We start from the raw sequence: 15,691 nt of genomic DNA on the forward strand, positions 1-15,691 counted from the left end.
GTGTTGTATTGTTATGTTATATGCTCTGAGCCGCCCCAAGTCCTCAGAGAGGGGCAGTATACAAATCTAATTAATGAATAAAGGAAGGAAGGAAGGAAGGAAGGAAGGAAGGAAGGAAGGAAGGAAGGAAAGGGTTCACTTGCATTTTATTGGGAGGTTTGGAGCGTTTCTGTTCTCTCCAGTTGTGCAAAAGTGCCCAGTAATGAACAAGCGCCCTGCTCTCTCCAAGGCAGCTCCTAGTGCTGCACACCCCCCCCACTCCTGCCCCTTTAAAGAGATTTTGGGGAAAGAACAGGGACTAAAGCCACAGAGCATCTTTTAATTCTCCCTGCTTCTCCTCCCTCCGTGTTTCTCCTCCCTCCCTCCTCCCTTCCCTCCCTCCTTCCCCCCCTCCCCCCTTCTTCGCTCCTTCCTCTTCTCTTCTCTTCTCTTCCCTTTCTCTCTCTCCCTCCCCCCCTTCCTTGCTCCTTCCTCTTCTCTTCCCTTTCTCTCTCTTTCCCTCCTTTCCCCTTCCTTCCTTCATCCCTCCCTCCCCTTCCTCCCTCCTTCCTTTTCTCTTCCCTTTCTCTCTCCCTCCCTCCTTTCCCCTTCCTTCCTTCCTTCCTCCCTCCTTCCTCTTCTCTTCCCTTTCTCTCTCTCTCCCCCTCCCTCCTTTCCCCTTCCTTCCTTCCTCCCTCCCTTCCTCCCTCCCCTTCCTCACTCCTTCCTCTTCTCTTCCCTTTCTCTCTCCCTCCCTCCTTTCCCCTTCCTCCCTCCCTCCCTCCCCTTCCTCGCTCCTTCCTCTTCTCTTCCCTTTCTCTCTCTCCCTCCCTCCTTTCCCCTTCCTTCCTTCCTTCCTTCCTTCCTTCCTTCCTTCCTCTCTCCCTCCCTCCAACTCCGGAGCTTCCGCCTCCCCTCCCCTCCCTCCCTTCTCACCTGCCACTTAAAGACCAGGCCTTTCCCTTTTCCTTCCTTCGAGTGGTTCCTTCTGGCACGTTTCTGCGAGGCGCGCGACCGAGTCTTTCCCTCTGGCCGGAGGCATCGGGGCAGCGGGAGCGGCCCCGTCGATCAGGAGAGGCGCCGGAGAAGCTGCAGAGGCCGGCGGGCCGGGACGAAGGGCGACGGCAGCTCCGGGTGAGCCAGGCGGGAGGCCCCTGAGGTAACTCGCACGACTTCTGAGGGAAAAGCCGGCAGGTCGGGACGGCCAGTTCCCCCCTCGCCCTCCCGGGGCGTATCTGCCCCACCCCCACCCCCGAAGGCCACCGGCTCCTCCTTCTCCCTCAGGTCAAGAAGCCCCGACGCCGCGCCAGCCTCAGTCCGGGACGGGCTGCTGCCGTCGGAGCGGCGCTCTTGCGGGGCGAGGGTCTATGTTGGCTGGCCGGGAGGCGCTCCGAGGCTTCGACGGCCTCCCCGCCGGACTCTGCCAGGCGCTTGACGGGCCTCCCCCCGTCGCTGGCGCGCGACATCCCCCCCTCGCGTCCTTTGGGGCCCCGCTGGGAGGTCTCGCCGACCCGCCCCCGGCCCGCCTTCATAAAGCCCCGGGCTGCGGCGTCCGGCGGAGCTGCGCGAGTAGAGCGTCGTCGTCGACGACGGCGGGGTCTCCATCTCCGACGGGCTTTCCGGGAGCTCCAGCCGAGCCTGGCAAGATGCAGGTGGGATCGGGTAGGGTCGCTGCTGCCTCCGCTCGGACGGCTGGAAGCCGGGAGGGGGGACTCTGGCTCTGCGACCCCCCCTCATCACCCCCCCGGGCGGGAATAAAGAGCGCCGGCGGGCGGGCCGCTTGGCTGACTGAAAACTGTCGGGTTTTTTTTTTTTAGGTGGGGGGATGTTCCTGGTTTGTGAGGCGCAGCAGCAACTGTCTGCTCAACCCTGGAGGAGAGCGAGAGGTCACTGACACCCCCCGGGGGGGGGGCTTTGCGGGGGGGGCGGGAGGCTTCTTATTGGGGGGGGAAGTCTTTGAACTGGGGGAAGAGCCCGTGCGCCCCCCCTCCGACTCCTGCCCCCCCCCGCGTGTCTATTCCGGCCTTATTGGCCTTCGCTGCCCATTGAATGCCCGTGGGGGGGGGAACCCAGCAGGTTGTGGCCGGTTCTGCACCAGCAGCAGCAGCAATGTTGAGTCGTTTGCAGAAGCGGCAGCTGCCTCCTCTGGCTGGGCCCAGGAAGGGGAGGAGGGAGGGGAGGGTTTGCAGTCTCCTCCCCTGCCACACCCACCAAGCCACGCCCACAGAACCGGTAGTAAAAATTTAATGTATGGTTTGTTTGGGTTATATGGTTGTTTTTAATTAAGGGTTTTAAAACTGTTTTTGCTTTTAACATTGGATTTGTATTTTGTATTACTGTTGTGAGCCGCAGAGAGGGGCGGCATATAAATCTAATAAATTATTATTATTATTATTATTATTATTATTATTATTTTATTTATTTGTTCATTTATTAGATTTGTATGCCGCCTCTCTCTGAGGACTCGGAGCAGCTCACAACAAAATACAATATCACAAATCCAATATGTTTTTTAAAAAGCACATTAAAAACCCATTATTAAAACCATACCACTCAGTCATCCCACATACAAATCTACCATAGCAAATCTATCCGTTACCTCATGCCTGGCGACATAGTTGGGTCTTCAGTAGCTTATGAAAGGTAAAGAGGGTGGGGCGGTTCTAATCTCCAGGGGGAATTGATTTCAGAGGGCCAGGGCCACCACAAAGAAGGCTCTTCCCCTGGGTCCTGCCAGACAACATTGTTTAGTCGACGGGACCCGAAGAAGGCCAACTCTGTGGGACCTAATCGGCCGCTGGGATTCGTGCGACAGAAAATGGTCCCGGTCCAATTAAAATTGGACACACACACACCCCGCCACTCAGAGCCCAGCCGTCCTCCTCCTCCTTTGACCTTGGGCATCCCAGGTTCTCCTTGGACGGGAGACCATTCAGAGAACTCACCCGCGTGGCCTCTGGGCTTCCCTTACAAACTCTCTGCACCGGGCATGAAACCTGCGCATCTCCACCTGGGCTACAAGTGAAGCCTACATGGGTAGACAATAGGAGAAATATTATTGTTGTTGTTGTTGTTGTTGTTATTATTATTATTAATTAGATTTGTATGCTGCCCCTCTCTGAGGACACGGAACGGCTCACAACAAGGAAAACAATACAATGAATACCAATCCAATATTTTTAAAAAGTTTTTAAAATTTAATAGCTGTAAATAAGGAATATTATGCTCTTATGTTCTTAGATCTTAAATTTTTTATAAAAGTAAGATGTAGAGTCGATTATAACTTTAACTGTCATTACAAATCTAATCAATTATTATTATTAGCCGCCCCGAGCTTTGGAGAGGGGCGCCATACAAATCTAATAAATTATTATTAAATTATTATTACTTCGCTCACATATAAAAATGTAACCTATCCACTGTTGTTATAGACCGTAAAAAAAATATACAGAGAAAGAACTTATTTTGAACCACAGTTCTGGAGAGGGGAGGGTTAGGGTTATGTTTTGTTGTTCTGTGTTGTTTTGTGATTTAAGACATAAGTATATACAAAGTATGTAAAAACAAAATAAATTATGTATTGTCTTATTTTTAATATTTATATATTCAATAAAATTATTATTTAAAAAGTTAAGGAAAAAAAAAACAAGCGAAGCCTCCCCACTTACGCAAAAAAGGATGGCTTTGCAGGGGCTGGAGGGAGAACAGCCCCCTTCCTGGTGGGGGGGCAGAGGGTGGAGGGTCTGCAGGGCCCCCACTGCCTTATTCTGAGCCAGGACTGGCAACAATTGGCCTGCCATGCACAGCCAGGGGAGAACTTGGTCTCCTTAGCCAGAGGCAGGAGGGGTGGGCAGGATACTCCCCTCCCCCAGATTGGGAAAAACCAACTTTTATCAGAGGAAGTGGAGCTGACAAGAGAAAATCCATCTATTTCAAATTGAATGCTACCTAGAATTTTATTTATTTATTTATTCTTGCTAAACAATCAAGTTTTGGGAAACCTGGGGAATTCTGCTCCATTTTATGTCAAATTCTTCTTATTTTTTTAAAAGATTCTTTCTAACTTCTCATGTTCATATATATTTTAATTTCATAATCTTTAATTTTCAGAAGAGTTTGTTCAATGTTTGAACTACAGTAATCCCTTGTTTTTCGCAGGGGAGGCGTTCCAAGACCACCCGTGAAAAACGAATTTCCGTGAAGTAGAGAAAATATATCTTTTGATGTATTTAATATTTGGACTTTTAAAACCCACCTTTTGCATTAAACAGTCATTCTATAATGTTTCCCAGCTGGAACTACATGGGATATCCTACCAGTTTCTTTAATAGAGTACAGGAGTACTGTAGAAGAATTTTATGGATTTTTAATGGATTTAAAATTTTCAATGGATTTAATGAATTTAAAACCCATGAAGTAGCGAATCCGCAAAAGATGAACTGCAAAGTAGCGAGGGATTACTGTATATGTTAAAACAGAACTGTTGGGGAAACATTCTTTTTGTCCCAACTACATTCCCTAGTTGGGAATGTAGGTTGGCAGTCGCGTTATTCAACCTTGGAAATTTGAAAATGTTAGGGACTTCAAATCCCATGCTGGCTGGGGATTCTGGGAATTGAAGCCCACACCCCTTCCAGTTTGTTTGTTTGTTTGTCTGTCTGTCTGTTTATTTGTTTGTTTGTTTGTTTGCTTATTGATTTATTGATTTATTGATTCATTCATTCATTCATTCATTCATTTATTGGATTTGTATGCCACCCCTCTCCGTGGACTCGGAGTGATAAACAGTGATAAAAAACAGCATGTAACAATCCACTACTAAAACAACTAAAATCCCTTATTATAAAACCAAACATACATACAAACATACCATTCATAAATTGTTCAGTTGCTGAAGTTCAGGGTCTGTTCCACAGACAGAATCTATGGGGGAGTGAAAGGAGGGGTGGGCTGGCTGCTGAAGACAGTTTTGCAAGGGAGGGATGGGCTGGCCCAGCATCACAAGGCATTGCTCTGGTCCTGTTGTTCCTTTCAAGGCTTCCAGGCTCCATCTGCCCCACTGGAGACCCCCTCCGTCCCCCCTCGCAGCTCTGTGGCCGTCGCTCTCGAAGAAGAAGACCTTTGGGCCAAGTTTCACCACGCAGGGACAGAGATGATTATCACCAAAACTGGGCGGTGAGCAAAGCCTTTAAAAACCTTGCAAAATTTAGAGCAGGGGTCCCCAAACATTTGGACCTCAGGCACCGCCAAGGTCATAATTTTAAGTCCCACGGACAACTAATATTCTTTTTAGAATATGTATATATAAATATGTTTGTAAAATAATGATCAGAGAACTTCCATTTTATTAATATGAAATGCACCTATTTAATATTGGGGGGGGGGGGGGTTGATGGAAACTCATAAAAGACAGTAAGTGACCTTGGGGCTCCACCCAAGGGAGGACAGCAGCAGCTGGGACCCCCTTTAAGCTCTCTCAGGCAACCCCTCCCTCTTCTGCAGAAGGATGTTTCCACCATTCAAGGTCAGAGTCACTGGCTTGGTCCCATGCGCCAGGTATCTCATGCTGGTCGATTTCGTGCCAACGGACAACTTCAGGTACAAGGTAAGCCAGGGCCAGCAGGTGAGATCATCAGAATAATAATAATAATAATAATAATAATAATAATAATAATAATTTATTAGATTTCTATGCTGCCCCTCTCCAAAGACTCAGGGCGGCTCACAACATAACAGCAATACAATATAAATACAAATCTAATATTAAAAAATTTAAAAAGCTAATTTAAAATACATTGTTATAAAAAACGTATCTGCTACACCATCATACACACTCAGTCCAACTGAACCTAAACGGGTGGGGCAGCGTTGGCACCTGGCATTTCGCCAGGAACTCGCGGACTCGTAGTCCGTTGTGGCAAGACACATTGTCGTGATGGAGTTGCCAGCTAGCGGAGATGTCTTCTCATCCTGATGACCCTTTTTCGGAGTCTTTCCAGCACATCCGCGTAGTAGGCAGCGTTAACTGTCTGTCCTTGAGGAACAAACCTTTACTGTCGAAAAGGACAATGAGCATTGTTCTCACTTTTGATTTGCCCATTCTTGCCTTTTTGGGCTTGTGGGACTGGTCGGTGTGCCAGTCACAGCTTTGGCGTTTTGTTTCTGGGTCGTATTCAAAAACCCAGTTCCATCACCAGTGACGACGTTGTCCAAATAATCAGGTTCAATTTCTATACGTTGCAAAAGTTCACTTGAAATTTCAGATTCCATTTTTTTCATGACACTGTCGGCGCGCAGAGGTTTACAATAACTGATGCCCTGTCGCTTCCACAGCTTGGAGAGCACTGAGACCGGTTTCGCAGCAAAGCTTAATGTCCCCCCCACCTACTCCAAGTGCTTTGGTCCCACGCTGAGCAATAGGAGCGGCACAGGAAATTCAATTGCATTACTTTTGGAACGCACCCTGCCTTGGGACCACTGTTCCCTCCTATTGGCCTGAATGGTCTCTCCATGGGGGGAGGGAAAAGGAGGCTGCTCCTGCGGGGCGGGGGGGGGCAGGCCACAGAGGGGGGGTCAGGCCATCTGGTGACATCTTGTCCCTCCTCCTCCCTCTTCTCCCTCTCCCCAGTGGAACAAGGACCAGTGGGAGATTGCAGGGAAAGCTGAGCCGCAGCCCCCGCGCCAGACGTCCATCCACCCGGACTCTCCTGCCCTGGGCGGCCACTGGATGAAGGAGCCGGTTTCCTTCCAGAAGCTCAAGCTGACAAACAACACCTGGGACCAGCAGGGCCACGTACGGAACTTTTGCCACTTTCCTGCTTTTTGAACTGCAAACCGTCTATCTCAGTCTTTCCCAACCTTGGCAACTTGAAGATAGTTGGACTTCAACTCCCAGAATTCCCCAGCTAGTGAATGCTGGCTGGGGAATTCTGGGAGTTGAAGTCCAGATATCTTCAAGCTACCAAGGTTGGGAAACACTGGCAGTCTGGGGCCTGGGAATCATACATGTCCCTCTAGGCATAACAGGACTGGCTTGGGAGCACAAACACATGAAGGTCTGGATGATGCCAGGCTCAAAAGGACTTTGCCGTAAAGAACCAGGCCAGCATCGGCCACTGGGCCACATTTTCCCCGACAGCCGCGAGCCCTCTCGACTGTGACCCGTTCTCCCTTTTTTTGCATGCTTTGCGTGGGCCTTCCCAGAGTTGCCTTGCCTGTCCCTCCTCATCACTGGAGCCTCTTTGGAAGAGCCCCCACTGATGAGGCCCTGCTAAGGCCTCTCCTGCAGAGGCCAGTCTAGAGTCTCTTTTTTTTTAATTTAATATTTTTATTTTTTTAAAGATATAAACCCACACACAACATATAACAGGTGCTCTGTGATTAGTGCCCACCACCAGACAAACATTCACGCCCCACCACCAAATCGGGAGTGTTTTCTTGTATACCATTTTAACCCAAGAGCAAAATATCTGTTTACATATTATAGAGTGATTCCAACTTGTTTCTTGTAGCTTGGTCTCGGATTCTACTCACCATATATCATCTTACCTTGTGCCATCATCCCATCAGTTGTCGTAAGTCAGTTTCATTAACCGAATTCATCCTTTTATCCATAATCTCAAATTGAATATGGTCCACCATGTACTGGTACCAATTCTGCATTGTCCATTTTGTCGCATCCTTCCAACCCAAGACTAGGACCGCCTGGGCGCTTTCTATCGCTGCTTGTTTTATTTCTCTAAATTCTCCCATCACATTGCTTTTAACTAATAGTGTTCCCTCGATTTTTGCGGGGGATGCGTTCTGAGACTGCCCGCGAAAGTTGAATTTCCGCAAAGTAGAGATGCGAAAGTAAATACACTATTTTTGGCTATGAACAGTATCACAAACCTTCCCTTAACACTTTAAACCCTTAAATTGCAATTTCCAATTCCCTTAGGAACCATTTAGATTATTACTCACCCTGTTTATTTATTAAAGTTTATTAAAAAATATATTTATTAAAGGCAAACAAAAGTTTGGCAATGACATATGACATCATCGGGCGGGAAAAACCGTGGTATAGGGAAAAAACTCATGAAGTATTTTTTAATTAATATTTTTGAAAAACCGTGGTATAGACTTTTTGTGAAGTTTGAACCCACGAAGATTGAGAGAACACTGTACTGCCATTTCCTTTGTAATTGTCCATCGTATATTTAACATCCTATTAATATCCCCTTGCACTTTTTTTCCATAAATTCTGCACTACCGGGCATTCCCAAAGCATGAAGCTGACTGTAGATCTGTAGGTCAATGGTTCAAATCTCATCACTGGCTCAAGGTTGACTCAGCCTTCCATCTTTCCGAGATGGGTCAAATGAGGACCCGGATTGTGGGGGCAATATGGTGGCTCTGTTAAAAAGTGCTATTGCTAACATGTTGTAAGCTGCCCTGAGTCTAAGGAGAAGGGCGGCATAAAATTGAATATTTTTTTTTTAAAATGTGCATGAACACTCTTTTATCTGGAGTGTCCGACTGGAGTCTCTTTGGGTTAGTCTTAGGGCCTGCTGTGGTCTCCTAAAACAGCTTCAGCTTTTCTTTCTCTGCACTGATTTATCCAAAAGATTGTTACCCCCACTGCTCTTAAGTGTCTCCCTCCCTCGGGGGCTTCTGTTGTAAGCCTGGTTGCTGGCCGTCTCAGTCCAGCAGAGAAAAACCACCGCCAGACCTTCCTCAAAACGTTCCTGTAGTTTATTTTCTCTCGAATCCTTCTGAGTTCAACTTTTTATAAAATCGCCACCATGTTTCTAGTGGCGTTTGCTGATACTTAAGCATTAGCATTTATAAAATGCAAACTCTTTGTCCCAAAATTATGTAGAGGGAAGGAGCTGATTTAATTACATGAATGAGAGGAACGAAGGCAAATATGCTTGTCCAGGATAATGTTGTGGGACCCAATTTGGGTCAGTCAGTGGGACCAAGCGTTGGGACTTGTGTTGGAAGCCCCTCTTCAGGGAATGTCTCTCTCGCCAGGATGTGTACTCTATGCATAGCATTTATGTGGTGCCTAGTTTTGTGTGGCTTTTTAGTTGTTCATTGGGGTCCGGTTATTCAGTCATTGTGGGGTCAAAAAGTTTAAGCATTGTGCCAGCCATTGAGCCAGGTGGTAGGTAGAGATATCCTATAGCTTTACAATTTTGTGTATCTTGGATGTCCATAAAATCTTGCCGTGGCGTCGTCCTCACTTTCCATTGTTCTTTTCCGGTTATATAGTTGTTTCTTTGAGTTGTCTGAGATGAGCAATCAATGGTGAGACCATCACTCTCATATCTGGCATCTTTGCTGGTCCAACAGAGGTGCTGAGGCATCGTTGAGCAGAGCAAGTGCCTTCTCTGATGCCCATCACCACCATTGAGTGGTCTTTATCTGCCGATAAAGAATTGTCCTGATCATTAATGAGTTTCTTTGTTAAAGCCTTTGGGACAGATGGTTGAAGGTGGTGTGTGTGTGTATGTCTCCCAAGGGTGGCCCAGGCCTTTTTTAAAAGACCGCTTTGGGATCCGGGTCTTGGTGGCCACGGGTGAGGAAAGAGTTTGGCACCCCACAAAACCCGTGAGTCGAGAGCCGTGCAGGCCCCTGGGGAGACCCTTCCTGAGTTGTCCCTCCCCCTCTCCCAGGTTGTCCTTCACTCCATGCACCGCTACGAGCCCCGTCTTCACATCGTGCAGGCCGACGGCTTCTTCAGCACCCATCGCAGCACCGTCCACTCCTTCAGCTTCCCAGAGACCGTCTTCACCGCTGTGACCGCCTATCAGAATGGAAAGGTGGACCCGTCTCTCTCTACAGAGGCTGCCCATGAAGACCAGGCCAGGCCTTGGGAGGATCTCTCTGGGCTGTAGCTGGGCCCTTGGCTCGGTCTCCACAGGAGTCCCTTGCCTGGGGCTGCTGTTCATCCACTGGGGGGGCCTTCACCTGGAACCAAGTCCAGTCTTGGGGGCATGAAGTGTGACCCCCTCCTCCTCTCCCCCTGCCCCTGTTGATGGATGTTTCATGAAGAGGTCAGGAATGGTTTATACAATACCCCCGATTTGGTGGTGGGGTATGAATGTTTGGTGGTGGGCACAATTCACAAAAACACTTGTTTTATGTTGTGTGAGTCTATATTGTAAAAAAAATCTATTAAAATATTTTATTTTAAAAAAATGAAGAGGTCAGGAAGGCAGCGAGGGTCCCAGCAGCTCCGGCCCCTTCTTTTACCCCATGGCTGCCCAAGCCCTTTAAGTGCCACTCCAGGGGAGAGAAGTGGATCGTTTGGGGTGCCTTGCAGCTACAAGGGGTTGCAAGCAAGGATTCCAAACTCTTCGGGGCAGCAGAACAATGGCTGGCGGGCGTGGGGGGTGCCCGACAAATAACGGCAAGCCTTGCAGGTGCCTAGCAGGCAACTGGTTTTGTAGCATTTGTGGGCAAATCACCAGATGGAATAATAGATGCAAACACGGTATTTAGTGCAGGTGCTGACTGCCCCTCTTTCTCCCAAGATCACAAAACTGAAAATCTACAACAACCCCTTTGCCAAAGGTTTCAGAGAACACGGGAAGAGCGCACGTCACCGGTAAGTCCTCCCCTAACTGCCGCACCCACAAACACTGGACCTGGAGCAGGGCTTGGCTCAGTGTTGGCAGCGCCCGGTGGAGAGCCTTCCCCCCCTGGGGCGGGGGTCTTCTGAAGGGCTCGCAGGGAGATTCGGGAGTGGGGGGCTGTGGAAGTCTGGCCTAGGTGTGTCCAGACCAGCCCTTCGTTTGGGAGGTGCTCCAGAGGGCCTGCCAGTGGCTTCTCTCGTTTGCCTCCCCAGGGGAAGGAGCGGTCAGGGAAGAAACCCGGCCAAAGTAGCCGAGATGGGAGCCCCTCCACTGCCTGCAGGGGAAGGTAATTGGAGTGGACACAGCAAGCGATCCAGGGACTAGAAACGTGACTGCTGAGCCTTTGTCCGGTTTGGAGAACACGCTGGCTACCAATGGGGCCATGGATTATTTCTCGCTCGTTAGAAAGTGCTGTTCTTTAAAGTTGAAGTAGCCTCGGCCTGATCCCTTATAAAATGGCCCAGAATTGGGCTTCTTCCCCTTGATGGGAGTCATGCCAGGGTGAAATTGGGCAGCTGGGAGGGGCCGGCTCAGCTCTGCCTGTTTTTATTTGGGGGAGGGAGGGGGCAGGAGGAACTAGAAGGGGAGGAGCCCATGCTTAGAGACACCCCCCCTTCCAGGGACATGAAGGCCTCCTTTGCCCCTGCCTTTTGGCTGCGGGGTCCAGCAGGGGCTTTCAGGGTGGGGGGCACCTCACAGTCCCCCCCAATCTACACTCTTTCTGGGCACCGGGACTCCCTCCTCGCTCTTTGGTGCTTTGGCAGGTGCCGTCAAGCTGAAAGCCAAAGGAAGCCCCCCGACTCAAGGGCCCGTTTGGCTCTCCGGTCCCAGCGGCCCCCCAGAGGAGCAGCAGGAACAGCCGACCCCCGCCTCCTCTTCCTGGCAAGCCCACAGGTAGGAGGGGTCCAGGGAAGGGTTGGGCCCTGTTCTGTCTGGGTGCCCCCAGACTTCAACACCAACTGAAAAAAGCAGCCAGACACGCTGGTAAAAGCAAAAGCACTTTATAGTTTGAAAAATAAACACAGAGGAAAACCTGTTCTTCCCAACAGGCAGGCTATGAGGCTTCACAGCAGAGTCATGACGGCCAGGCAATACAGCAGACTTCTTGCTGGCACACACACCACTGTAGAGAATAAGACCCACGTCTTTCCCCCCAAGGTTTCAGCCTTCAGGGCCACAAGCCAGAGTCAGAAACGCCAAAGATCACAGCCAGGTCCCAGGACTCCCAAAGATAATACTCCACAATACAGGAAGGGTGGGTCTGCCTTTTCAGCCTTTCTGGGGAGAACCACACCCAAACCCAGCTGTTGCCTATTTAGGGCTGGAAATACCTGGCTAATTGTCCCCTTCGTTGTGCTGCTCTTCTCTGCCTGAGATCGATGATGGCTTGTGCATTTTCATCCAAGGACTCCAGGCTGCTTGCTGGGGAGAGCTCCACCCCGGGGGACTCAGGCTGTTCTCCCTCTCCCTCGGCCTGATATTCCTCCTCCCCGTCTGCCTGGGCCTCCTCCTCCTCCTCCTGTTCCTCATCCTCCCCCTCTGAGCATGGAGCCGGCAGAGGTTCAGCCGTTCCCTGAGGAGCCTCAGACGGAATCACAACAGGCACCGGGCTGGGGGCAGCAGCTTGGGGAGGGTGGGTGCTACTGGCTGAGGGCTCTGGCAGCCCCCGAGGAGGGAACCTCTCTCGCAGCCCCCAAGCTTGGAGGAAAGGCGACTGTGATGGGAGCTCTGTTGGGAAAGAGGAAGTTTGAGCCCCCTCCCCCGGCTGAGAGCAAAGGGGACTTGGCAAGGCGGTGGCCGGAGCCCCAGTGCAGGAGTGAAGTGGCCCTCTATTTGCCTTTGGGCCACATTCAGCTCAAGGCAGCCCTCCCTTCCTGCAGCTTTGGGCTGGGAGCTGAAGACCGCGTCCTGTTGCTAGAGGCAAGCGGGGCGGGGGGGCATTGTGGCACCATATGGTCATGGGCTCCTCCAGGAGGAGGGGACACCCTCTCCCCCTTGTGAAGCATGCTAAAGTTCACTAAGCTGCGCAAGGCACTGCGAGAGGGCCTCGTGGCCTGCTTGACGCTTCCTCAGAATCAGAGCGGGGAGGAGGGGAAGGGGAGGTGGAGAGAGGGGGGGGGTGTCAAAGGGTTTTGTGGCTCCTGGTGTTTTTTAACAACCAGTTGTCTGCCCAATGGCCAGCTGGGCAGGCAGGTTAGAGGATCGTGAGACCGGGTGGGAGTAAGCAAGTGACATCGAGTTGGCCGGTGCCCACCCAGGTGTTGTGGCTCCCGGTGTTTTCTTTTCTGTGGGAAATGGGTCCGAATGGCCCTTTGAGTGTTGCAGACTCCACTTGGACCCTTCTGCTGCAGGGACAGGCGGCCCCAGTGTGACCGTGAGAACGTGGTAGGGCAGAGTCTAGAACCGTGCCAGTCTTGTGAGAAAAGCAGGCCAGGCGACAAATTCGGAGGCCAAGGATTTCTTCCGCAGACCGGAGATTAATGGGTTCTTCCTCTTTTCAAACCAAAAAGAAAGACAACTTCTTCTTTCTTTGTTCTATTTTTTCATGTTCCTGTTTTCCAATTCAGAAAAAAATGCTGAACTGTTAGAAGTCATTCAGCGATCTACCCAAGCTTCTTTCTCTTGATGGTGTCTCGGCTGATGGAGGGTCAGGGGGCAACTAGCTCCCCACTGGCCTCCCCAGGGAAACTTTAATAGCATTTCCTGGATAGCATAGCTTGAGGGGGGGGGGGGAACCCACACACTCACGGGCAGTGAAGGGCTACCAAAAAAATTTCTACCACACTGGCCGTGGCTTATGACGCCCTACGTTTTCTTTCAGCATCTTAGAAACATAGAAACATAGAAGACTGACAGCAGAAAAAGACCTCATGGTCCATCTAGTCTGCCCTTATACTATTTCCTGTATTTTATCTTACAATGGATCTAAGTTTATCCCAGGCATGTTTAAATTCAGTTACTGTGGATTTACCAACCATGTCTGCTGGAAGTTTGTTCCAAGCATCTACTACTCTTTCAGTAAAATAATATTTTCTCATGTTGCCTTTGATCTTTCCCCCAACTAACTTCAGATTGTGTCCCCTTGTTCTTGTGTTCACTTTCCTGTTAAAAACACTTCCCTCCTGAACCCTATTTAACCCTTTAACATATTTAAATGTTTCGATCATGTCCCCCCTTTTCCCTTCTGTCCTCCAGACTATACAGATTGAGTTCATTAAGTCTTTCCTGATACGTTTTATGCTTAAGACCTTCCACCATTCTTGTAGCCCGTCTTTGGACCCGTTCAATTTTGTCAATATCTTTTTGTAGGTGAGGTCTCCAGAACTGAACACAGTATTCCAAATGTGGTCTCACCAGCACTCTATATAGCGGGATCACAATCTCCCTCTTCCTGCTTGTTATACCTCTAGCTATGCAGCCAAGCATCCTACTTGCCTTTCCTACCACACTGCTCACCCATTTTGAGACTGTCAGAAATCACTACCCCTATCTTCCATTGCAAAGGTCGAAATTCTGGAGAACCGGTTGCGGAACCAGAAAACGCCACTCCTGGCTGGCTCCGGAGTGGGGAGGGGGAATGGGGATACCCTTCTCCTGCCACGCCCTTCTCCTGCCACGCCCACCAAGCCACGCCTGTTGGATATACTCCCTTGCAACTTGAGGAATTTTCAGACTCGGAGGATGAGTGGGATTTAGAGATCATAAATCCTCCTGTTCTACCAAGTTAGCAATTTCCCCCCCCTGTCAAATGTACATTTACAAAACATATTTGGAAAAACAATAATTGTCCCAGGAAGAGAGGTCATCTAATCCGTTGCTCTGAGAGCGACTTTTCCCTCCTGTCCAAAATTTTGACCCAGAATTTCAGACCTTAAGGTTTGTTGTTAAACTATTACGTTTCCAGATTTTCAATAATTAAGTTTCTTGCCAAGCCATCTTTATGTGGATAGAAAGCTAATATATTAAAGCACAAAATTAAAAGGACACATATCTGTTGTGGAATTGAAAGAAGCCCAGAAACTTCAGTGGAGTAGCTGAAGGGATGATTTTAATTTTGGTAAAGAAGACTCAGCTGCAACCGCTGTCAGTCATTTCTCCCCCTCTCTGCTATGACAACTAATTGGCTGCTTCTTCAAACAAATGCAACTCTGTCTCCCCTCCCTTAGGTTTCCTGCAGCTGGTGAGGAATCCCTGCCAACCCCTTTCAAGGATTTGAGCACCTTCGATCAATTCTGGGCCAGGCCCCATCAGCTGGACTTCCCTATGGCTCCTGAGCAAGACCCCAAACCTCATGAAGGTTTGGCTGCCACTCCGTTGCTTCCACTCTGGCAGGACCACGCTGGGATGACTGGACATGCCGAAGAGCCAGCTGGCAAACCCAAATCCCAGGGGCTGACCTTTGCGCCTCCAGATCAAAGCTTCGGCCGGCAGGTCGCTCCCCCATCCAGGAGCTTTGCCCCCTCCTCTGCTGGGCACCCAGGATCTACGGCCAGGGGCAGGGCAGACTGGACCCAGTGGCACCTCATCCCTTACGCACCTTGGCCAGAAGGCCCCTTTCCCGAGGGGTGCTGAATATGGGCACCCTGAAGATACCTTCGGCACAGGTGACAAGGCCCACAAAGCCCAACACTGGAGGATTACTGGGCAATCATTTGACATTGAACCTTGGAGCAAACCCACCTTCCCCTTACACGAGACTCCATGTATTGGGGGTGACTTGCCATTCATTTTAGGGCTGGAACCGTTCTGCAGGGAATGATGGGGTGCCATTGGGTCCATTCTCCTCTCTGCTCTTGACATCTGAAAAGACTCTTTTTCCTGGCCACGTTATTGGAACACAAGATCCGAGGTCCCCACAAAGTGTTGCTTTCCTTCATGCCCACCATGCAAGGCCTCGCAGAATGCCACCACATTCTTGCCACGTTCTGGAAGGGGATAACTCTTTCATCCAAGTGGGTGTTCCACCGTTCTGGCCTGGCACATCGTCGCGTGTAACAAATAGTTCCTCCATTTGCTTTGTCCAACTATTCTCTGGTGATGGGAGTTCATAAATACTGTTTAAAGGCTCCGCCTGCATTTTTGTGGCACCT

General features: G+C 49.8%; 1 protein-coding gene across 4 annotated transcripts; it reads left to right on the forward strand.

Moving 5' to 3' along the window:
- Positions 1 to 1,280: 1,280 nt before the first annotated feature.
- LOC139173049 (T-box-containing protein TBX6L-like) lies at positions 1,281 to 15,664 on the forward strand. 4 transcript variants are annotated; one of them, XM_070762505.1, is made up of 10 exons: positions 1,282 to 1,641; positions 5,016 to 5,154; positions 5,482 to 5,584; positions 6,608 to 6,772; positions 7,491 to 7,553; positions 9,639 to 9,785; positions 10,500 to 10,573; positions 10,814 to 10,887; positions 11,366 to 11,495; positions 14,768 to 15,664. In XM_070762505.1, the coding sequence occupies exons 1-10, from the start codon at positions 1,347 to 1,349 to the stop codon at positions 15,171 to 15,173; spliced, it is 1,596 nt and encodes a 531-aa protein (XP_070618606.1). In that variant the 5' UTR covers positions 1,282 to 1,346; the 3' UTR covers positions 15,174 to 15,664. The 4 variants fall into 4 exon arrangements, with proteins under 4 accessions (XP_070618609.1, XP_070618606.1, XP_070618607.1 ...); XM_070762506.1 differs by lacking the exon at positions 7,491 to 7,553 and having other exon boundaries at positions 1,283 to 1,641; XM_070762508.1 differs by lacking the exons at positions 6,608 to 6,772; positions 7,491 to 7,553 and having other exon boundaries at positions 1,281 to 1,641.
- The last annotated feature ends 27 nt before the right edge of the window (positions 15,665 to 15,691 follow it).

Source organism: Erythrolamprus reginae, chromosome 10, assembly GCF_031021105.1.
Source record: "Erythrolamprus reginae isolate rEryReg1 chromosome 10, rEryReg1.hap1, whole genome shotgun sequence".
Classification (NCBI taxonomy): Eukaryota; Metazoa; Chordata; class Lepidosauria; order Squamata; family Dipsadidae; genus Erythrolamprus; species Erythrolamprus reginae.

Bases quoted from the DNA above. Each gene is read 5' to 3' on its own strand.
- LOC139173049 (XM_070762505.1), top strand. From the start codon at position 1,347: ATGTTGGCTGGCCGGGAGGCGCTCCGAGGCTTCGACGGCCTCCCCGCC. The intron at 1,642-5,015 runs GTAGGGTCGCTG...GTTCCTTTCAAG, and splicing joins CAAGATGCAGGTGGGATCGG to GCTTCCAGGCTCCATCTGCC. The intron at 6,773-7,490 runs GTACGGAACTTT...TGTTTCTTGTAG, and splicing joins CCTGGGACCAGCAGGGCCAC to CTTGGTCTCGGATTCTACTC.